This window comes from Elgaria multicarinata, chromosome 11 (genome assembly GCF_023053635.1).
Source record: "Elgaria multicarinata webbii isolate HBS135686 ecotype San Diego chromosome 11, rElgMul1.1.pri, whole genome shotgun sequence".
Lineage (NCBI taxonomy): Eukaryota > Metazoa > Chordata > Lepidosauria > Squamata > Anguidae > Elgaria > Elgaria multicarinata.
This window is the reverse complement of record NC_086181.1, coordinates 46,830,684-46,854,801: the sequence shown is the minus strand read 5'-3', so window position 1 is coordinate 46,854,801 and position 24,118 is coordinate 46,830,684. Positions and strand designations below refer to the sequence as shown.

The 24,118-nt window shown below is 50.1% G+C and overlaps 1 protein-coding gene across 1 annotated transcript in view; it reads left to right on the top strand.

Moving 5' to 3' along the window:
* Positions 1-7,880: 7,880 nt before the first annotated feature.
* Positions 7,881-24,118, top strand: part of NLGN2 (neuroligin 2) — a 37,547-nt gene continuing 21,309 nt past the window's right edge. The window contains exons 1-2 of the mRNA XM_063138573.1: positions 7,881-8,443; positions 19,655-19,711. Coding sequence (XP_062994643.1) covers positions 7,978-8,443; positions 19,655-19,711 — 523 coding nt within the window. The 5' untranslated portion in view covers positions 7,881-7,977. The remainder of the gene's footprint in view (positions 8,444-19,654; positions 19,712-24,118) is intronic.

Genomic DNA, 24,118 nt, shown 5'->3' with positions numbered 1-24,118 from the left:
GATCAGCCGTGGTTTTATCAGAACTTTGTTCTTTTAAACTTGTAATTCTTAGTATGGCGTTTTATCCTAATTGTTGTCCACCGCTTTGAAATCTTTTGGCTGGGGAGCGGTATATAAACATTGTAAGTGAGATAAAATAAATAAAGCATTAACCGCTGCGGCAGGAAGGGGAGCTTTTGTAGTGCACACAAGACTTGCTTCCTCCTCCAATACTTTGGTGGGTTGGATCAGTGTCTGCAAAGAGGGGGAGGTTCGTTCCGTGTACAAACCCCTCCCCACACACGCTTGTTATGCCTTCCTTAAAGGAAGCCAGATTCCAGCTGGACATCAGGAAAAACTTCCTGACTGTTAGAGCAGTACGACAATGGAACCAGTTCCCTAGGGAGGTTGTGGGCTGTCCCACACTAGAGGCCTTCAAGAGGCAGCTGGACAAGCATCTGTCAGGGATGCTTTAGGGTGGATTCCTGCACTGAGCAGGGGGTTGGACTCGATGGCCTTGTAGGCCCCTTCCAACTCTGCTGTTCTATGATTCTATGATTCTCCAACCTGGTGTCCTCCAGATGTGTTGTACCACAAGTCCCAGTATCCCCCAGCCAGCGCACACATCTGGAGGGCAGATTTTTTTCTCCGGGGAAGGAAGGAAAGTGGACGGGGAGATGTCTTTAGGGGTGCCTGACTAAGCCCAGATAGGTGGGCAATTGGCTCAACTGGGAAGAAAGTACTAATTAGCCATAATAATAGTAGGAGACTTAGTATTTCTGTCTGGCTTCTGGAGCTCCAACACAGGCATGAACTTAATAATCCTACAGTGGCAGTCCAGGAGGTCAGCCAGTTTTATTCCCCGCTGGATTAATCTGGGTAATCGGTGCTCATTGCAGATGGGGGTGGGCTGTCGAAGATGGTTCTGATCTGGGCTCATTCTTGTCCAGTTGTGAACTTGTGGCAAAGCCCTGACCGGACGGCATCCCCCCAAAAGAAGGCCGAAAGCTTTCTCGGCTAGTAGCAAACCTCTTAAAAATGGGAAGCCCTTCTCCAGAGTGCCAGACGGGTGAGGGTTCTTCAGGGGTGGGGGAAACGGTCTGTGCATGTTCAGAGACAGCCTTTCCCTCTTTATGGCTCAAAGAGGGATTGCATGTCGAGGTGGGCCTTGAGACTTCTTAACAGCTTCCAGGACTCCCAAGGTTGCGTACTGGAAGTTGATAACGGATCTCAAAGCCCACCTGGGCGTGCAGCCCTTTGGGGAAGAGAGTGGGGGAGTTCCCTCTCCCCCGGGCTCAGTTTTGGGTCCTCTGATGCTCCACCTGCCTCTTCCTGCCCACTCTGTGTAGGCGCGTGTTCTTAGCATTAATTTGTCCTGGGTTCCATCCCCCACAGCACCTCCAGGTAGGGCTGGGAATAACCCTGCCCGAATCCCTGGAGAGCCGTGGCTGCCAGTCAGTGTCGACAATACCGGGCTAGATGGTAAACGGACGCTTCCCGTAGTACTTATAGATCTTTCTCCGGCTCCTCTCGATAGTTTGTGTCTGCCGGTTGTAAACTTGGTAAATGCCAGGCTGGATTCCGGACAAATTCTCACTGAGTTTGGCTCGGGGTGGAGAAGGTTGCTGGTAGCAGACTGCTCCGGTTACGGTTCTGTCTTGATGGTTCGCAGTTAATGCCACCCCTATTCCAGTAACGATGCCCTTTCTCTCTCTGTCTCTCTCTCTTTCTTCTGTTCATTCAGTCTGTACATCTCCTCCTTTATATCCTTCTCTCTTTGCTCCACGCGCCCATCCCTTCTTGGACATGCGCCCCCGGTCTCTTCAGGGCTCTACCAGCCCATCCTGCCCCCTGGCACCCTGCTCTCTGCCCATCCCCCCTTTCCCCCGTCCTTCCCTCCATCACGTCCCCCCCATTGCCCAGCCGCAGCCTGTCTGTCTATCCATTTATCCGGCCCTCCATCCCTCGTGCTGAGGGAGCCGGGTTCTGGCGCATGCCTCCAGCCCCTTCTCTCTGGGCCTTTGGATTCTCCCAGACGCAATTTTGTACTAATTACATGTTCCTGCCTCTAATTGCCACATTGTGAATGATAAACAAAAAACTCCAATTTTATTTAATTAAAGACCTGGTAGAATCCACCGGGGAGAATCGTACGGTAAAGACTCGAGGAAGCAGAGGATGCTGCATTTCTCTGCAGATCAGATTCTCACAGGGATCGGATTTGGGGGTGGGCTGTGTTCTTGGCACTGTGGCTGGTGTTCATGGGGAAACATAGCCCCCCCTCCCCCATTCCCAGTGCTGCCCAGGGCACCTTAATGAGATCCAGCGACCCTCCAGGGCTGGAAACAGATCAGAGTTCGAGGTGGCGCACAGGGGCACCGTTTCCGGCGGTGTCCATGCCGATTGTCTCTGGCCCAAGAGGTTGTGAACAACCTATTTGGATGTTCAGCTTTGGACACCGAGGTCCCTTTTCTTGGCTTCGCTGGCTGGTGGGAAACATTATTTTCAAGTGCTTAGGAACCATGTGCACCCCGTTTTCCTGGGCGGAGGCAAGGCGTTAGACTTGGGTCTTTGGCAGTCCCTGGGAGAGCGCCAGAAACGCGGAGCCAGGAGTCATAAGGACATACGACGAGCCAGGCTGAATCAAGCCAACGGCCCTGTCTCATCCGGCATTCTGTTCGCACAGTGACCAACCCGCTGCCTGTGGGAAGCTCACAAGTAGGACATGAGTGCCACAGCACCCTCCCACCCATGTTCCCCAGCAACTGGTACCGAGAGGCACACAGCCTCCGATACTGTGAAGCATATAGCCATCAGGGCTACTAGCCGCTAATAGCCTTCTCCCCCAGGAATTTATCTAGCCCCTTTCTTAAAGCTATCCAAACCCACCTTGCGCTAGTGCAGCCTTCTTCAGCCTGGGGCGCTCCAGATGTGTTGGACTACAACTCCCAGAATGCCCCAGCCAGCTGGGCATTCCGGGAGATGCAGTCCAACACATCTGGAACGCCCCAGGTTGAGGAAGGCTGCGCTAGTGAATTCCACGGTTTAACTCTGCGCTGTGTGAAGAAGCCCTTCCTCCTATCTGTCCTGCATCTCCCACCCATCAGCTCCATGGGACAATGACCCCCTTTGGTTTCTAGTATTATGAGAGAAGGAGAAAAATGCCTCCCTATCTACTTTCTCCACATCATGCATCCTTTTGTACATGATCACATCTCCTCTACCGTATTTCTTCGATTGTAAGACGCCATCGATCACAAGACGCACACCAATTTCAGTACCACCAACGGAAAAAAAAGCTTTGATTCTAAGAATAATAATCGCACCCGCGATTCTAAGATGCACCCTGTTTTAGAGATGTTTATATGGGGGAAAAAGTATGTCTTAGAATCGAAGAAATACAGTAATTCACATTTTTTCCTAAGCTAAACAATCCCAGATGTTGTAACCTTCCCTTATAGGGGAGTTTCTCCAACCCCTGGGTCCTTTTACCTGCTCTTTCCTGCACTTTCTCCAGCATTACAATGTCTTTTTGAGGTGCGGTGCCTAGAACTATATACAGTATTCCACGTGCGGTCACCCCATAGATTTGTACAAGGGCGGTATGATATTGGCAGTTTTATTTCCAAGTCGTTTTTCTAATAATGCTGAACACAGAATTTTCCTTTTTCGCAGCACCTACACACTGGCCTGACATTTTCACTGAGGTTTCTTTCCACCAGGACCCCAAGGTCCCATGAGATCTTGATTTTGCCCAGGCAGTGGCCTCCTCTTGACCTGGTTCCTCTCTATTTGGCCCTGGTTAGGCCTCATCTAGAGTATTGCGTCCAGTTCTGGGCTCCACAATTCAAGAAGGACGCAGACAACCTGGAGCGTGTTCAGAGGAGGGCAACCAGGATGATCAGGGGTCTGGAAACAAGGCCCTATGAAGAGAGACTGAAAGAACTGGGCATGTTTAGCCTTGAGAAGAGAAGATTGGGGGAGACAGGATAGCACTCTTCAAATACTTAAAAGGTTGTCACACAGAGGAGGGCCAGGATCTCTTCTCGATCCTCCCAGAGTGCAGGACACGGAATAACGGGCTCAAGTTAAAGGAAGCCAGATTCCAGCTGGACATCAGGAAAAACTTCCTGACTGTTAGAGCAGTATGGCAATGGAGCCAGTTACCTAGGGAGGTTGTGGGCTCTCCCACACTAGAGGCCTTCAAGAGGCAGCTGGACAACCATCTATCAGGGATGCTGTAGGGTGGATTCCTGCCTTGAGCAGGGGGTTGGACTCGATGGCCTTGTAGGCTCCTTCCAACTCTGCCATTCTATGATTCTAGGAGGAGCGTTGCTAGGCCCCCGAGAGATCCATAGCACTCCAACCTGCCTCAAATGTGCATATAGCAATTGATACCTAGACATGCAAATTTAGAAAATAGGATTTATTTACATTTCACAGAAGGCAAAGCCAACCAATTAATTTCTTATCCAAATCTCCTCAAGTAAAATAAATACTTCCATTAATTTTCATCCTGCCACAGATTATCCCAAATCAGTAGTTTCTCTTTAATTAAAATTAATTTGTGACAGTATGAAAAGAATGGAGACTAGTCTCTCTCTCTCTCTCTCTCTCTCTCTCCCTCACACACACACACAGAAACACATGCATTTAAAAATGGCAACTTTTGCAACAAAATTCCAAAAATTTGACAGGAGCACTAATTTAAAAGCAAAGGGCAAATTAGCGGGTCACCCTGAATTCATTTCTCAATTCCCACCCAGATCTTCCTCCAAAATGTTACAGATCCCCCTTCATTTAATTACCCTGTTCATCAATCATCATTATACCCATAAATTCAATTCAAAATCAAGTGAAGTGGTGCACAGCTCCGTGTGTGTGTGGGAAGTGTTTCAAATGCTGCAAGGCGATGGGACGGATGAGGCCTGGAGGTCATAGAATCACAGAGTTGGAAGGGGCCTACAAGGCCATGGAGTCCAACCCCCTGCTCAATGCGGGAATCCACCCTAAAGCATCCCTGACAGATGCTTGTCCAGCTGCCAGGGGGAGAGGGGGGGTCGAGGAAAGAGGGCAGGAAGGAGAAGATGAGGAAGGAGAGTAGAAAGGGAGGAAAGAAGGAACTGGCAGATGAAGGAGGTGGCGATCAGAAGGAGAGCAAAGACGGAGCTAGGACCGTGCACTGTGGAGGAGACCCAGGGCGCCTGGGAAGTGGAAGAGGCAGCAGAGGCTGGGATGGGGTGTGTGTGGAATGAGGTCTCCCCCTCCCCTGTTTCTGGGGTTGTCCCTCCATGTGGTCGGGGCTTGTGACTACCCCCGCCCCGCCCCAAACCTCAGCACATGAAGAGACACAAGCGTAGGAAGGCCCTACGTTCCCTGTCGCCTCTCTGTACGCCACAATCCAGGGCGCACGGAAGCCAGGAGGAGCTGTTGTGCGCACCTGAGAGCAGGGGCCTCGCGCACTCTCGGGGTCCCTGGGGAAGGACCTCCGGCCCGAGTTCCTTAACCTGTTGGGAAGGCAAAATCAAGGTTTCTCTCGCTCTCTTTCTTGCCCACTCATTCCCTCTCCCCTTTCTCTCTCTCTCTCTCTCTCTCTCTGTTCCTCTCCTGGAGGAAAATTGGCTCTCACCCCATGGCGTTCAGCTTAGGAAAAAAGCTTCAATTGGCACCATGGAAAGACCCCCCCCCACAAGCTTAATTGCTGTGTGGAGGGGGTATTTTTTTGGGGGGGTCCACAGCATACAGGGAGGGAAAGATTAACGCTTTCCCTCACCATGGAAATCCTCCCCCCACCCAAAGCAGAGAAATTAAGCGTAGAAAAACCCCTCCCATTGGCATTAATGGAGAGACCTTTACTAAATTTCCTTGCCATGCAAGAGGATTGGGGGGCCCCTGTTGCAGCAATGGGGAGGGGAGGGTTGACTCTTCCCTCCCCAGCTGCAATTCCCCCATTGGAAATCCCCCCACCCCGGTCAGCTAAGCTCAGAAAATAACCTTGAGAAGAGATCTGGATCTTTGGAAAATAGATTCAGGGCCAGAGAGCCCCACGGGCCCCTGGGAGCCGCGACTGTCCTCCCTGGTCAAGGGAGCCAAGGGCCGGCCCATTGAACGCGCCATCCTGCAGCCTGTATCAGGCAGGAGTAACACAGACGGGTGGGTAACTTGTGGCCCTTCGGAGGCTGTGGCCTACAATTCCCATAATTCCTCACAGTTGGCTTTGCTGGCTAGGGCCTGATGGAAGTTGTAGGCCAAAACATCTGGGAGGGGCACAAATGCCCCCCCCACTCTACAGGCTCCTGGCTGTTGCTACAGTTGCTCCTAATGTGACACCACGTCTCTGGGCGATAGACAGCGTTGCCCACCAGCCACAGCGCACCTCTTTAAGAAATGGGCGTATTCACAGGTACCGGAGAGTGGAGCCTCCACCACATCGCCTGAAGCACTGCCAAGGGTGTGGGGTGTGGCGTTTTGGGTTGCCCGGGGATCCTGGGATCTCATCCCTAGTCTTGGGATCCTGGGATCTCATCCCTAGTCTTGCTATGGTTCTGTGACACCCCCCTTCCCAAAGGTGTTTTGAGCTCCTAAAACAGCTTTCCTCAACCTGGTGCCCGCCAGATGTGGTAGACTGCAACTCCTATCATAACTGAGACTGATGGGAGTTGCAGTCCAACACATTTGGAATGCACGGGGTGGCAGTGGGGGAAGCTTTTCTAAATGAAACTTCAGGCATCCTTTTTAGAGAGTGGACGTTACCTTTGGTCCTGGGCAGAAAAAGCAGCATTTTTCTTCATGTTGCCTGAAAAAGGAACATACGGAAAAGGATGCTGCCTAGACAGTGTCATTGATGTGGTTACCCTATTTCTTCGATTCTAAGACGCACTTTTCCCCCCATATAAACATCTCTAAAAATGGGGTGCGTCTTAGAATCGCGGGTGTGTCTTAAGGTTTTTTTCCTCTGTTGGTGGTACTGAAATTAGTGTGCGTCTTACAATCGATGGCATCTTACAATCGAAGAAATACGGTATATCCTTTCATGGTCCTTCTTTACGGTGACCCTATGAAAAGGAGGACAGGGCTCCTGTATCTTTAACAGATGTATTGGAAAGGGAATTTCAGCAGGTGTCATTTGTACATATGGGGAACCTGGTGAAATTCCCTCTTCATCACAACAGTTAAAGCTGCAGGTGCCCTGCCCTCTTTTAAATCTGGTCACTCTAAGTATAGCTCCTGCAGCTTTAACTGTGGTGATGAAGAGGGAATTCACCACGTTCTCCATATGTACAAATGACACCTGCTGAAATTCCCTTTTCTATGCAACTGTGAAAGATACGGGAGCTCGGTCCTCCTTTTCGTAGGGTCACCCTACCTTATTCCAGCATCGCTCAGAGAGTGGGGTGAAAGGGGAGGGTCCGTGGTTAATACAAGTGGCGTGCTAGGAAGGAGGGGGGTATGTTGCCCCCTTTTGCCTAAGGGAACAGACTGGGTGGGGGTGCCTGTGAAGCGCTCCTTCTCCGCTTTCTCCACCCCACCCCACCCCAATTCTGCCTCTGCATTTTGGATCCCGGTTTCCTGTTTGGGGAGGCGGGCGTGAATGAGCCTGGGAGGGCACGTCCCTTTCCCCCCATCCTGCCCGCTGCTTGTCCTCTTTCCCCTCCGATGTACCCATTCCTTCAACTCTCTCTCTCTCTCTCTCCCGCATCTCTTGACCCGTAGGTGCGTTTCTCGAGTCTGGCTGGACATTGCGTGGGCTGCTGGGCCGCCATGGAACGCAACAGACGCCGTGTCTCTGCCCGAAAGCCTCCCTGCGCTTCCCGCTAAGACCCCTGGGTCTCTCCATCCTCTCTTCTCGGGCCACAGCCTCTCCTGGTTATCTCCTCGTCCTCCTCCTCCTCCTCCTCCTCCTCCTCTTCCTCTTCTGCTGCCTTCATCTCTTCCTCTCCCGCTTCTGTGAGGAACGCTCTTCCGTCCTCCTGGCACCCTTCGCCCCCCACGGCCGCCATGTTTCTCTCACCCGTGAGTTTCGTCCCTCGGATGCCGAACCTCCGGACGGGCTCCGCCCTCCTCTTTTGGCTCTTGGGGTTGGCCCTGCGCTCGCTGCCCGTCTCGGGGCAGAAACCCGAGGACAAGTACCCCGTCGTGCCTACCAATTACGGGAAGCTGCGAGGGATCAAGAAGGACCTTAACAATGAAATCCTCGGCCCGGTGGTGCAGTACCTGGGCATCCCGTACGCCACGCCGCCCGTCGGGGAGAGACGCTTCCAGCCGCCCGAGGCGCCGGCGTCCTGGTCTGAGGTGCGCAATGCCACAGCCTTTGCTCCCGTCTGCCCACAGAATATCCACGGCATGCTGCCAGGCATTATGCTTCCGGTCTGGTTCACGGACAACCTGGAGATTGTGGCAGGCTACGTGCAGAATCAGAGCGAAGATTGCCTCTACCTCAACATCTACGTGCCCATGGAGGACGGTAAGAGTGCCGGGGGGGAGGGGAGGGAGAGCGGATGGGGCCGTACCCTCTGTCTTACACCCCCCCTCTCTCCTCCCCCTCCTTTCCAGCAGGGTGGGTGGGGCAACTTGCTGGTCGAAGACCCCCGATCACAAAGTGGGCCATTCTCTGGACCCAAGTGCCACCCTTCTTAACTTCACCTCTTGCCTTACTACTAACCATAACCCACCATGCTACCCCCCAAAAAACCCACACCAGTGTCCCCCTCTCCTTCGTGCACACCCTGAAGTCAGATCTCATCTTCCGGGAACATCCTGACATCCACATCTGACTTTTTAAACTAGGGTAGAATCTGTGTGCGTGGTGGCCTTTATTTATGTTTTATTCTTACCTATCTATCCCACTTTCTTCCCCTCTGGCAAAGAGCCCAAAGTGGCTCACATGGGCCCTTCTCTTCTCCATTTTATTTTCACGACAACAACCCTGTGAGGTAGGTTAGGCTGAGAGTCTGTGAATGACCCAAAATCACCCAGTGAGCTTCCTGGTTGAGAGGGGACAAGTCCAACACACTAACCATGACACCACACTGGGGAGGGAGGGTGGGTGGGGGTCCCTCCAGATGTTGAAGATCCCAGTCTTGCGAGTGAGGGCAGGCATCCCCCTTCCTCATGGGCTGCACAGGAGGGAGAGAGGAGGGGCTACGTCTGTGCTCACCCTTTCCTTCCTGGACAGGAACTTGGAAGGAGCAGTGGGAGATTCTCACACACACACACACACACACACTGGAGTGTCAAAAGAATCCTGGTTGCTCCAGCTTCAATGAAAAGAGGGGGCCGCGTCCCTCCTTAATTTCCTAGCGGAGATATATCCCCTACTCCTGTCTTTTGGCCAGAGGCTTCCCAGGCACATGGAGAAACTGCCATCTATGTGCACGCTTGTGATCTGTGCGCAGCGTGCCCTGCACACAGCCTCCACATGTGCACAATGGGGGGAAACTCCCCTGGCGGGCGGAAGAGAGCAAGCTGCTTTAGACCGAGTCAGGCCACTGGTCTCTTTAGCTCAGTGCTTCCCACACTGGCTGGCAGCCGAGGCTCTCCAGGTGCCGGGGATTGAACCTGAGACCTTCTACTTGCCAAACAGGGACTCTACCACTTCGTTACAGCCCCTCCTCTATGCAGTTTCTCTTCCTTCCTTCCTGGTTGCTGAAGAAAAGCTTGGACTGGCAATTTTAGGGTTTTAGGGACAGAATGCCCTGTATTAGGCCAGGAGGCCTCTGACGCAGTGGGCCACCACTGCTGGGCCTCGCAGTCTTCCTAGGACAGCAGGATGGGGGCCGCTTTTAAACATTCTCCAATCGAAAGGAACAGATCGCAAAAACGCAAAGCGGAATCTTTTGCTGACTGCCAGTCCCAGTTCTATAATTTTGTCATGTGGGAACAAACGTACACCCAGGTCAGGTGAGGCGTCCATCTAGGCCGGGAGTGCCGGACCTCACGCTGGGCCCCAAATCCAGCCTCCCTGGATTTCCCCAGATGCTTGCGCCCCCTTCCCTGGGCTCCGGCCCCCTTTGGCCGGTTTTGTGGCTTTCGCAGCTTTTCCCCGCCTTTCTAAAAAGTTAAAAGGCCCTCAGGGTTGGTGACTGGCAAAAAGAACTTCAACCTAAAATAGGCTGACAGCGTTGGTATATTGGCTCCGCCCACCACTCGAATGTGGGGGCCGGGAGCTTCCCTGACTTGGAACATGGCCCTCTTGCTGAAAAATTTCACACACCCCTATCTAGGCCAGTGTTGCTTACTCCAGGGGTGGCAGCCCCGGTGCCTTCCAGATCTTTTGGATTACAACTCCCATAAACCGCAGCCAGCATGGCCGACAGTCAGGGATTATGGGAATTGTCATCCAGAACACCTGGAGGGCACCAGGTTGCCTATCCCGGCTCGGCTCTGTCCGGCAAAGGTTATACGGGTCTCTGGATGGGTTTTTCCCTATTACCCGCGATTGGGTGCTGTTTTGGGGGGGTTCGACGTCATGCACAGCCACGTACTGAGCGCTTCCATTCAAGGGAAGGTGAAAACCCTATTTACTGTAGGGGTTGAGAACATGCGTCCCTCCAGATGTTCTTGGGCTGCAATGCCCATCATCCCCTGCCATTGGCTACGGTAGCTGGAGCTGATTGGAGTTGCACTCCTGCAACATCTGCAGCGGTACCCATCCCCCACCCCTCCTGTACAGAAATTTAGCTGCCGGGGACACCCCCCCCATGAACCCACAATCCTCTAGTGCTCACCCCAACCCTTCACCCCATATTATCCCAGCTGCAAGAGGTTGGCTGAATTAGGGTGACCCTATGAAAAGGAGGACCGGGCTTCTGTATCTTTAACAGTTGCATAGAAAAGGGAATTTCAGCAGGTGTCATTTGTATGTATGCAGAAACTGGTGAAATTCCCTCTTCATCACAACAGTTAAAGCTGCAGGAGCTATACTAGAGTGACCAGATTTAAAAGAGGGCAGGGCACCTTCAGCTTTAACTGTTGTAATGAAGAGGAAATTTCACCAGATTCTTCATATGTACAAATGTCACCTGCTGAAATTCCCTTTTCAATGCAACTGTTAAAGATACAGGAGCCCTGTCCTCCTTTTCATATGGTCACCCTAGCTGAATGTTTCAGCCCCTCTTGTTCGGCACCCTCCTAATCAGTCTGTTTTGACCTCCACTTTCCCCTTTATTCCTTTTGCGGGGTGGCCAGGGTGGGGGTGAGCACCTTTTCCGGATCATCCTGACACGATCCGTTTTCCCCTAGTGTTTTACTCGAGGGGAAGGGGGAGGAAAAGCTGGAATAATTTGGGGCGGTGTCATTTGAGGAAAGCAGGGAGACTTCCTTTGTGTTCAGCATACTCCAAGCAACGCCGTCTCCCGGACGTTTGAGAATAAGGTCAACTTGTCCACGCCAGGAGAACCCAGGAGTTCTTCCCCCCACCCCCCAGCCTCCCATCGCACTCATTTCCCCTTCCAAAGAATTCTGTAATCCTGGAATTCCACATTGCTTCTTCTCCACTTTTTTTTTAAAACCTTGTAGACTTCCTCCCCTCCTACTCCAAGAGAACCCAGGTGTCCTAGTTCCAGCCCGACCTACGAGGTCCCTTGCTACCCTCCCTTGGGACCCAGCCTCTTAACTCCCTTTCATAGAATCATAGAATCACAGAATAGCAGAGTTGGAAGGGACCTCTTAAAGCCATCGAGTCCAACCCCCTGCTCAATGCAGGAATCCACCCTAAAGCATCCCTGACAGATGGTTGTCCAGCTGCCTCTTGAATGGCTCTAGTGTGCGAGAGGCCACAACCTCCCTAGGGAACTGGTTCCATTGTCGTACTGCTCTAACAGTCAGGAAATTTTTCCTGATGTCCAGCTGGAATCTGGCTTCCTTTAACTTGAGCCCATTATTTCCTCTAATCTTTTCCCTTCCTAATTAATCCGCCATCCCTAATTCACTGCCTCCATGATGTAACCCTTTAAAACTCTCCTCCCGTGGTTCCTAAGAGGCCTGTGACCCCTGGCTACTAGTCCCCCCTATACCTGCCTTTAGAGCCATCCTCTTCCTGCCTGGCAGGCAGAAGGCCAACAGGTGCAGTGCCCCCAATCGTTGCAGTTCTGCACGAGTAAAAGGTACACCTGTGGGATTTCCGCCTGCCTCCCAGCTGTTAATGCCTGGGCCTCTGTTTTTATACCCGTGGTTCCCTGGCCAGCTGCTGCTATCTGAGCATCCGGTTCTTCCTGCTCTTCCCAGTCCTGTTTCCCACCTCACCCTGGTCGCAACGCTCTCCCGGAGAACACAGGCGTTGTGGCTCCCAGAATCCTTTGCTGTGCCCCCTTAGAGACACTTAAACCCTAAAAAAAACCCTCCTCCTCGCTCCTTCCCTCTTTGCCTCGCTCTATCCCAACATTTCATCCTGTTTCCACCTGCCACTGAAGGAAACTGTCCCCCCCCCCCGTCCCCCCCCACAAAAAAACCAACTTCAGGGCTCATCAGAAAATGGGCAGGGTGGGGGAGAATTCCAGGGGCGCCCGCTCTCTGTCCCAAAAAGCAGGTGTGGGGCCCGGTGGGGAGAAGGAGCAAGCCTTCCCCGTCTCCCCCCTCCCCGCCATCCTTTTTGCAGCATTGCTAAGTCAGTTGCCTTGGAAACAGGAAAAAAAAAAAGGAGAGAGGAAAGAATTGCATAAAAAAAAAAAAAAGCAGAAGCAAATCCCAAACCGGTAGGCAGAAAAACAAGGCAACGGAGCACCCCCCTTCCTTCCGCTCCTCCTGCAGCACCCCGTTCCGGAGTCGGTGAAGCCAAGGACTCCCCGACCCACCGCTGCCAACGCAGCGTTCCCTCTCCCCCCCTCCCCACCCCGGCCCCCTTCCTCCATGCTCTCGTGTCACCCGCTTTCCCCAGATGCCGCCCAAGGCGTCGCAGCGAAATGTCAGCTCCCATTTGGGATCACGCTGCCTCCTCTATCCACCTGCGAGGTGACGACAGCTCAGCCCCCCCCACTGGAACTGGGGCACTGAGGTGGGGGGGGGAACGCCCCCTTCTTCCACCACATCGCCTCCTGTGGCCGGGGTGGGGGTGGGGCGGCGGGGTTTCGGGAAGCCAGAAGGCAAAGGGAAAGAGAGCGAGAACGGGAGTTGCGTTTTGCTGATGTGAGCAAGAAAGGATGCAAGGAGCGACGTTGGGCCAGGTGAGGGATTGCGGGATTGCATCGTTTAAGGCAGGAAGAGAAGCGCGCACACGCGCACACAGCCCCCAAATCAAACAACTGTTCCACTGTGCTCCAGAAACAGCAGCGTCTTAGAATCCACAGCAGCCGCGGACAGACCACCCCCCCCCCGGGATGATCTAGTACAGCTTTCCCCCAACCTGGGGATGCTGGGAGTTGTAGTCCAGCACATCTACCGGGTACCAGGTTGCAGGAGGTTGAGCTAGCAAGAGAAACACTTTGGACATCATGACGACGGTAATGGTCACTCGATAAAGGTATCGAGGCGCTGAATCGATTTACAACACAATCCTGTGCGTGTTGACCTAGAACAGCTTTCCCCAATGCGTTGTGCCCTCTGTTTTGGACTACAGCTCCTATCAGCCCCAGCCAGAGCAGCCAATCGTCAGGGATAATGGGAGTTAAAATCCAAACCCCCTGGAGAGCCCTGTGTTGGGGAAAGCTGACCTAGAAGTAAGGCCAGTTGTGTTTAGTGGGGCTTTCCCCCCAGGGATGTGTGCATAGGATTGTAGCCTAAATCTGCATAAATTTGCATATGAGGTGTGGGGAGAAGATACTTCCTTTGTTTTTAGAGAATGCACCATCTCAGAAGAGGGTTTCCCTCACTCCTTTCTCAGGGAGAGTGGACAGGGGATACCTCTTCTAAGATGTTGCACTTGCTGTCAGTGGTGATTATATTTATATTAAAAAAATAATTAATTTGAGGCGGTGGGAAAGCAGTGCCTGATTAAGCAGGCATGCCTCTTTAGTCAGTTAAAAAGTTTTCTCCTCAATTAATCAAGCTGATTAATCTATTACAATTTTTACAGCCCGAACACTACTGCTGCTGCTAATGTTATTATCAATAGAATCAAAGAGCTGGAATAAACCAAGAGAATGTTTTTAATGTTCACTGTTTTTAACTTTTGTAAACCGCCCAGAGAGCTTCAGCTATGGGCAGTATATAAATGTAATAAATAAATAAACAAACAAACAAACAAACAAATAAATAATTAAACCATCCATCCCCATACTCCGGGATGAGGGAGAAGGCACTCTGCATATGGTCACGAGTGCTCTCTTCAGCGTTTCACACATTCTGGGGCAAAGGCTGCAGTGATGGACGTCAGGCCTGGGGAATCGGTTGTTGAAATTATGCCCTTCTGCTTTCTATTCTTGCATCTCCATCTCCTTCCAAGGTTTGGAATGGGAGCAAAGAGATGGCAGCATAAAAATAAAAGGGGTGGGGGAAAGGTTCTATCTGTCCTCTAGTGGCAGGGAGTTCCTGCACCCAGGGCCTTATAATAGCAAAAGAAGAGTCCACACGTTCTGTTCACACAGTGGCCAAGCAGCTGCCTGTGGGAAGCCATCGAGTAGGATGTGAGTACCACAGCACCCTCCCACCCATGTTCCCCAGCAACTGGTGTATGTAGGCATACTGCTCCTGATGCCAGAGGTAGCACAGAGCCATCAGGGCTAGTAGCCATAGATAGTTCTGTCCTCTGTGAATTTGTCCGAGGGTTAATCAAGCAGGTTTTTGGCCGGGCGGTGGAGGAATCTGTCTCCCACCAAAGCTAATATTTCCCTCCTCTGCAAGCCAAAGGGCAATGATATTTTCTGGGAGGGGGGACGACGACACACTTGCCCTGCGTGTGCTTCTAATTGTGTATATACACCAGCCTTTGCCAACCTAGTGCCCTCCAGATGTGTTGGGCTGCAACACTGGGAATGATGGGAATTGCAGTCCCACACATCCGGGGGGGGGGGGCACCAGGTTGGAGACGGCTGGTGTATACAATTTGTTGCACCGTTTGCTTTTGGGGGAGAGATTTGGGGCGTGGATTTTAAAGTGGATGCAGTGATAGGAATGCAAAATTTTGGAGAAATAAGGTAGGAAGAGATTGTCGGCTCAAGAGTCGTTGTCCCCCAACCTGGTAAGGAAAAATTCGATATTTGGGGTAAAACTGGAATAGTTCATCCTGCCGGTTATAGCTGTTTCCCTCAGTGCTTCTGCTCGACGTGAGCTAGGCAGGTCTAACTATACACTTTATTTTTGGAGGCCGGTAGATGTAAACCGGGGGTCGGCAGCTGGCCACCTCTGTGGAAACCACTGCCACCACTGAGGCCCAGAAGACAGGAGTGACAGTCGGAGTGAAGGGTGGCAGGGACCATGAGGTTTGACAGCAAGGCCCCATCGGGCGTGGTTGTGGGGATTTTGCCACCCCCCCCCCCCCGGCTGTTCTCTTCCAAGGAGCCCTCCAGTAAAATTAGTTACTGAGCAAAGATATGATCAAGTTGTATCTCAGATGCATGTAGATATTTCATTTGGGGGTTGTTTCCCCCCATTCCCCATGGGGAAAGTATCTACCCCTGTTTTCAACTAAATTCATCTCAGAACCTTTCTACGCATCAAGGGTCTGGAGCAGCCTTCCTCAACCTGGGGCGCTCCAGATGTGTTGGACTGCATCTCCCAGAATGCCCCAGCCCTGGCTGGGGCATTCTGGGAGTTGTAGTCCAACACATCTGGAGCGCTCCAGGTTGAGGAAGGCTGGTCTGGAGCATCTCCCGTAGGAGGGAAGGTTACAACCGCTCGGACTGTTCAGCTTGGGGAAAAAAGGAGGCTCCGGAGACCTGATAGAGGTGGAAACATGAAGCATGGTGTGGAGAATGTGGAGAGGGAGGCATTATTCTCCTTCTCCCATAATACTAGAACACAACGGGGTCACCTCATGGAGCTGATTGGTGGGAGAGTCAGGACAGGTCAAAGGAAGGACTTCTTCACAAAGCACAGAGTTAAACTGTGGAACTCACTACCACAAGATGTGGTGATGGCCACCAGTTTGGAGGGCTTGAAAAGGGGGTTGGATAAATTCCTGGAGGAGGAGAAGGCTATCGATGGCTACTAGCCCTGATGGTTGTGTGCTACCTCCAGCCTGTGTGCACCAGTTGCTGGGGAACATGGGTGGGAGGGTGCTGTTGCACCCGTGTTCTGCTTGTGGGTTTCTTGTGGGCAGCTGTGAACAGAGTGCTGGACTAGACGGACCCTTGGTCTGATCCAGCATCAGGGCTCTTGTGATGTTCTTATCACAGGCTCAAAAGTGATGTAATATTCATCCCCTTCTTCCCAGGGCACCCTGGGAATTGTAGTTCTGTAAGGATGAGCTAATAGGGATGTTCAGTACTCTCATCAGACTACAACTCCCAGGATTCTTTTGAGGGGGGAATGCAGGACATTTATAAATATGGAGTACAGATATGTCTTGAGATTACCATGAAATGGAATGGGAGGATAGGATGGGTGTTAGGGCTCATAGCATGGAGCAACCAACTCTCAGGTATCGGCAAAAGAGGAACTGACCGTGATTGCCGACTTTGGCACGTGGCTTCCATTAAAGGCTGGTGGTACGGGAGACAGGCTTTATTAGCATAGGGGGGTTCTGTTCCCACCTCAGTGCTGTTGGGCTGGCCCTACCGATCTGAAGTTTTTTCCCCTTTCTTTGGCTCTCAGTGTAAATGACTGTTAATCTTTGGAACTGCATACAGCAGGAATATGGAAAGAGTTCAAGAACAGCAGAGCTGGGCAGGAGAGGAAGGGAGGGAATAGCGGCAGGCAGGCAGGCAGGCAGAGCAAACTGCATAAGAGGAACGGCACCCGGTGCTGCCGGGAGGTGGCCTGCAGGTCAAGGAGGGTCACGGGGCATCGGTGGTCACCATTGTCTCTCCCTTCCTCGCTCTGTTTTTCCCTCTTGCGCGCTCTCCCCCCGCCCCTCCCTCTGATTGGACTCTTTATTTAGCCGTGGCTGCCCCGGGGCGAGTTGCCAGCCCATGAAAAATCCTTCTGTCTTAATCTGTAAATGCCAGTTTCCCCCATAACGTAAGGGAGGGAGAGAGAACGAGACAGAGATACATGGAGAAGAGATGGAATGGCTTTCCATTGTGTCGCCCCAGATTGCACCAATGCAGCTAAACAAGATAGACATTCCTTTAAACTTCATCTTTATGTGTCCCTTCTATCTCCTGAGCCCTTCCTTCCTTCCTTCCATCTTTCCTTCCTTCCTTCCTTCCATCCATCCATCTTTCTTTATTGCCTTCCTTCCTTCCTTCCTTCCTTCCTTCCTTCCTTCCTTCCTTCCATCTTTCCTTCCTTCCTTCCTTCCATCCATCCATCCATCTTTATTGCCTTCCTTCCTTCCTTCCTTCCTTCCATCCATCCATCCATCCATCCATCCATCCATCCATCTTTATTGTCTGCCTTCCTTCCTTCCTTCCTTCCTTCCTTCCTTCCTTCCTTCCTTCCTTCCTTCCATTCATCCATCCATCCATCTTTATTGCCTTCCTTCCTTCCATCCATCCATCCATCCATCAGTCCATCTTTCTTTCCTTCCATCCATCCATCCATCCATCAGTCCATCTTTCTTTCCTTCCATCCATCCATCCATCCATCCATCCATCCATCTTTATTGCCTGCCTGCCTTCCTTCCTTCCTTCCTTCCTTCCTTCCTTCCTTCCTTCCTTCCTTCCATCTTTCCTTCCTTCCTTCCTTCCTTCCTTCCTTCCTTCCTTCCTTCCATCCATCCATCCATCCATCTTTATTGCCTTCCTTCCTTCCTTCCTTCCATCCATCCATCCATCCATCCATCCATCCATCTTTATTGCCTTCCTTCCTTCCTTCCATCCATCCATCCATCCATCAGTCCATCTTTCTTTCCTTCCATCCATCCATCCATCCATCCATCCATCTTTATTGCCTTCCTGCCTTCCTTCCTTCCTTCCTTCCTTCCTTCCTTCCTTCCTTCCACCCTTCCTTCCTTCCTTCCTTCCTTCCTTCCATCCATCCATTCATCCATCCATCTTTCTTTCCATCCTTCTTTCGTTCCTTCCATCTTTATTTCCTTCCTTCCTTCTTTCCTTCCTTCTTTCCTTCCTTCCTTCCATCCATCTTTCTTTCCTTCCTTCCTTCCTTCCTTCCTTCCTTCCTTCCTTCCATCTTTATTTCCTTCCTTCCTTCCTTCCTTCCTTCCTTCCTTCCTTCCTTCCATCCATCCTTCCATCTTTCCTTCCTTCCTTCCTTCCTTCCTTCCTTCCTTCCTTCCTTCCTTCATGTGCAGCCCAAGTATAACGGAGAGGGCGTCTTACCCCACCCCCCACTTCTGCCTATCTCTCCATCGGTCCGTCGCCTTCTCGCTCACCTTTTCGGTTATTCCTGCGTCATGCAGTTCCAGAGCTCCGAAGGGTCTGTTTGCCTTGAGGGGGAAGAAAGAAAAGAACCGCTGCCCGTGGCAGAAAGAGGGGTTTCCGCATCACCTTTGGCCCCCTTCCCTCGGCCTGCAGGGCAGCCGTCCGGCCACATTGGGAAATCCCAATTTTCTCATGGATCGGGGCTGAGGGTGTTCCCAACAATGCCAGTCCAGTCTCTGCCCTCTCCCAATTTTCTGTCTTGTCTCTGGGCCCTCTCCCTTCTCTGCTAGCCACCCACTCTGTGCTTGGTAAGACCAAAAATAAAAATAAAATACAGCTCTGCATTTTCCAGCATTCTGGGAAACGCCGGGAGGGCTCTTTTCATCGCAACAAGCACAGGGTCGCACCCTTAGGCAGTGACCGTTGGGTTCCTACCAGAGAAACCTCACAATTCCTGAAGGCCCTTTCTGGGAAACGGACAGTCCTGTCTGAGCACCTCTTTGGCCTCCTGCTGCGTTCTTGGCTTTAGCCCAAAACGTTGAACTCTCTCCCTAGGCCAACAATTAAAAAGAACTCCTAAAGACCCAAGCTCCGTTTAGGGCAACATGCTTTTTAGTGCTGGCTTCTTCCTACCGCCCCTCCTCGCCTTCTCCGTACCCTCCTCTGTCTTCCTTCCTAGTTTCCACCTTTCTACCGGCAGGGCACCTGCGCCTTTGTCAGCTACACAATGGCAAACAGGAATTCAAGGGGAGCATCACTTTCCCATCTCCGTGCTAGGAAAACACTGCACCTGTTGAACTCCTGCTTGTCACCTGGTTGTTAAAGGCACAAGAACGCCAGCTAGAAGAGGCAGTGAATCCAACTCCCTCTTCCTCCTTCTCCCTGCCCCCACTCAGAATCAGCCCCCATTCTTCACCTTTGTGATTCATGAGATTGGGAAACAAAATTTGGTTCCATCCATTTCAGAATCCAACCCAAATGTGCCCCCTGCCCACCCACCCATCCCTGCCTCCTGCAAGCTGGTTCCTCTCTAACCAACCTTTAATTTCCACAGCTTCTGATGTCTCTGTATTTCTGTGTCATACTTTTTTCGGTGGGGGAAAAGGAAAAAAAGAAAGAAAAGCGCACGAACACACCTAATACACACATACATACAAACCCAGAAAAATCTAAAGATTGTTTGTATTTTGCTAAAAAAAAAAAAAAATGCTTTTTCCCCTTTTTGATGAATCAAAAACGATCTCTTTTTTTCTTGATCTTTCTCTCTCTTTTTTCCCCCTGTCCCATTTTTCTTTTTTCTTCTTTTTTCTTGCTCTTAGGTCCGCTCACGAAAAAGCGTGAGGAGGCGTCAGCTAACAATCCCTCTCCAGACGAAGGTATTTTTTCTGCATGTTTCACAATCTTGCTTTTTAAAATATCTCCCCCCCTTTTTTTTTTTTTTTGGTTTTTACTTCTTCTTTTTTTAGAAAAACCAGAACAAATGATAAATAAACTTTTGACTCCCCTCTTTTTTTCCTTTTTTTGGGTCGTCTCTTTGAACAAAAAGCCCCCCCCCCTTCTTGTTTTCCGAAAACTTCACAATTTTCGCCAGAGCTTCAGTTCCTCCTTTCTTTACCTTTTCCTTTTTTTTTTTCCTTTTTTTTTTTGGAAGGGAAAAACGCCCCCTAATCCTACTAGGCCAATAGATGGAGGGGTTTAGATGATTTTTTAATGGTGATGATGATGATTGTAAAGGGTAACATTTTATTTGGGTTTCAGTGCCAGGTTGTGTGAGGGTGGGGTAGGGGGGGATATTCCACAAAATCCACCCGATCCCGGTCTGTTTCCCATCATTCCTCTCACCCACTAATTCCACATTAGAATTTAAAGTGGATTTCTGTGGAGAAAGGGCCATGGGTGCATTTACCTCTTACTTGGCAACTAAATTGTGAAAAGGGGAAAAATTGAGAAAACTGTGCATTTATGGAAGAGGTGAAATCGTTGTAATTGTGACTCAATTAGAATTTATTCATCCGGCTTTGGTCTACGCTCAGAATTTTTATTTACTTTTTAAACTCAGGATGTCCCTTAATTAGCATTGCTTCCTTTAAAGCCCACCCACCCACCCACCTCCACACACACACACACACCCCGGCCTGTTGTCTTAACAGCTGCAAAACAGGCAAACGTTACAAGGGGGAACTGAGAGAATAAATAAGATGGTAGGGTGTAGATTGGCTCTACAGTTTGTCCATCAACATGAGAAAATATTGTGTTTCCCATGTGGCAATGTGTTAGCCTGAACCACAGTACATGCATCATGGACACTGTAGTCCTATGAGACTGAAGATGCATGAGAGTGTGAAGATAAAGGAGTCAATAGCTAATTCCCCCAATGTCTGAGCCCAGGCCTGGTGCCTTCCAGATGTGTTGGACTACAACACCCATCAAGCCTATCTCATGGCCATTGGGAGTTCCAGCCCAACACATCTGGAGGACACCATCATGGGACTTGTAGTCAGGGCCAAGTGAAAGAGAGGGTAATATGAGCTGAGAATTTCAATTTTGCCGTAGCATTGCAATTGTTTACCAACCAAATTTAGGGAAGTACCTTGTGGTAGATGTGGCCCAGTTGACGTAACAAACTGTAAGCAACAAAGATCAGGAACTACGACTCCCATAACTCCCACTGGAGTCGTTTAGCAACAAGGGCCAGAGAGTCCAAGAAAGCTGAAGGACTGTATTGGACCAGGGCGTCATGGGAAAAGTTGTCCAGGAGAACACCAAGTTTGGGCTGGGGAACGGAACCAGAGAATAAGAATTATAGCTCTCTAGCAGCACTTTTGATTGTTGGGCTATGGGAAGACACCACGGTGACTCATGGGAAAAACTGGAGATGTCGACTGTGCTGTGGTCTGTCCCTAAAGATAAAATAGGACGCGTCTGAAACATATAGTATGAATTATTTGGAAACACATGTGCTGCAGGGAGTTAGATTTGTCGAGAAGGAGAAATGGTGTAAGACTGGCAGTGAGGTGTCAAAAAGGAACGACTAGAGCCAAGACCCCAAGAAAATATATGAGGGTTTGCTTTTCAAAGTATTGTATTTGCAGCACTAACTCATATACAGAAAAGAACTTCTGAATCAAGGGAATGAACTTCGTTATTTATTACATCTCTAAACTGCCCAATAAACAATATCCTGTGGGCAGATTACAAACAGTTAAAAAAACTAAAATACCATAGAACGATTACAAAATATACAATACAAATATTTAAAAAGAACAAAATACAATATGATGCTAAACAATAAACAGCACAGGAATCTATAAAACAGCTGTAATAACCTAGAACTAGATAACTAAAATGCATAGGAGAAAAGCAAGGTGTTTGCTAATATGCAGATAATGGACGTAAAAAAACTTCAAAAATATATTTTGATTAGTATTTTACACAATACTGCAGTCCTAAACTCAGTTACTCACAGATTAAGTCCCATTGTACGCATAAGAACATCATAGAATCATAGAATAGCAGAGTTGGAAGGGGCCTACGAGGCCATCGAGTCCAACCCCCTGCTCAATGCAGGAATCCACCCTAAAGCATCCCTGACAGATGGTTGTCCAGCTGCCTCTTGAAGGCCTCTAGTGTGGGAGAAGAGCCCACCACCTCCCTAGGTCACTGGTTCCATTGTCGTACTGCTCTAACAGTCAGAAGAGCCCTGATGCTGGATCAGACCAAGGGTCCATCTAATCCAGCATCTGTTCCCACAGCGGCCAACCAGCCAGCAGCCAGGGATGAACAAGCAGAACTCAAGTGCAATAGCACCCTCCTGCCCGTGTTCCCCAGCAATTTAGCCAGACTTGTTTCTCATGGAACAGGCTCTCCCAATTTTTCAATGGTGGTGTCATTATTTTCAATCACAATTTATCACTAAGTGGTTACTCAATTGTATTTCTAACTGCAGGCTTAAGACTCAAAAAACCAGCCAAATAGGAAATTTTGATGAGAGGGAGAAGGCCCTGCAAAGTAGGCTGAGATTTTTCTCTTCTTTTCACGCCTCCCGTTAATTTTGATAGGATTGAAACTAGATTTAGAGCGCCATCCTATGCATCTTTAAACAGAAATATGTTGTACAAATCAAGCATTCCTGACTGGGGACTCCTGGAAGTTGTAGGACTACCAGCAGTCCTGGGCCCAGGGCTCTTCAACATTTTTATTAATGATTTGGATGAGGAGGTACAGGGAACGCTTACCAAATTTGCAGATGACACCAAATTGGGTGGGATAGCTAATACCCTGGAAGACAGAAGCAAACTTCAAAGTGATCTTGATAGGCTGGAGTGCTGGGCTGAAAACAACAGGATGAAATTTAATAGGGCTAAATGCCAAGTTCTACATCTAGGAAATAGAAACCAAATGCACAGTTACAAGATGGGGGATACTTGGCTCAGCAACACTACAAACGAGAAGGATCTTGGAATCACAAGCTGAATATGAGCCAACTGTGATATGGCTGCAAGAAAGGCAAATGCTATTTTGGGCTGCATTAACAGAAGTATAGCTTTCAAATCGCATGAGGTCCTGGTCCCTCTCTATTCAGCCCTGGTTAGGCCTCATCTAGAGTATTGCGTCCAGTTCTGGGCTCCACAATTCAAGAAGGACGCAGACAAGCTGGAGCGTGTTCAGAGGAGGGCAAGGAGGAGGATCAGGGGTCTGGAAACAAAGCCCTATGAAGAGAGACTGAAAGAACAGGACATGTTTAGCCTGGAGAAGAGAAGATTGAGGGGAAACAGGATAGCACTCTTCATATACTTAAAAGGTTGTCACCCAGAGGAGGGCCAGGATCTCTTCTCGATCCTCCCAGAGTGCAGGACACGGAATAACGGTCTCAAGTTAAAGGAAGCCAGATTCCAGCTGGACATCAGGAAAAACTTCCTGACTGTTAGAGCAGTACGACAATGGAACCAGTGACCTAGGGAGGTGGTGGGCTCTCCCACACTAGAGGCCTTCAAGAGGCAGCTGGACAACCATCTGTCAGGGATGCTTTAGGGTGGATTCCTGCATTGAGCATGGGGTTGGACTTGATGGACGTGTAGGTCCCCTCCAACTCTGCTATTCTATGATTCTATGACTCTTTCTGTTTAAACATGCATAGGATTATTACGCGCTTAGAATCCTAATTTGGGGGAGGAAGAGACAGGGTAGAGGAACCTTTCAAAAGAGAGCTGCAGAAAAATATTGTGGGTGAAGAGAGAAGGGAGTGTAATGGAGAATGGAAATTGAGGATGCAGAAACTTTTGGGTTTTGAACGGAACAGTGAAATTGGATTCGTAGGTCCATGGTGGTGGTGTGTACACTAGCTATTTCGTACCAATAGGAATCCAAATTGCTGCTACTTCGGGGGTGGGATTTCAATTCCCTATAAAAATTATCCTGAAATGGTGGGATAGCCCTCGCTGTTGCAAGAAAAATGACCACCACTCACCCCAATTATGTTTCCGGACTGGGCCTCTGAAGCTATCCAGGCTATGTTCACGCACACAAGTACACCTGGGGTCAGTTGGTTTCTGCCACAAAGTTTCTGAGTTTGCAAACTCGTGGCTCGATTGCTCCCATCCCCCCCGGCCTTGGGAATTAGATGGGAACCATTCATTTCCTCTTGTAAACGAACCGCGGTTGCCTCATCATGACCAAATCCGAGGAATGAGGTTTCTTTAAAAGCTGTGGTCGCAGAACAAGCCAGGATCTGAAACCACAATTTGGACCTGGCTTGTTTTAACAAACCACCGTTTTAAAGAAAC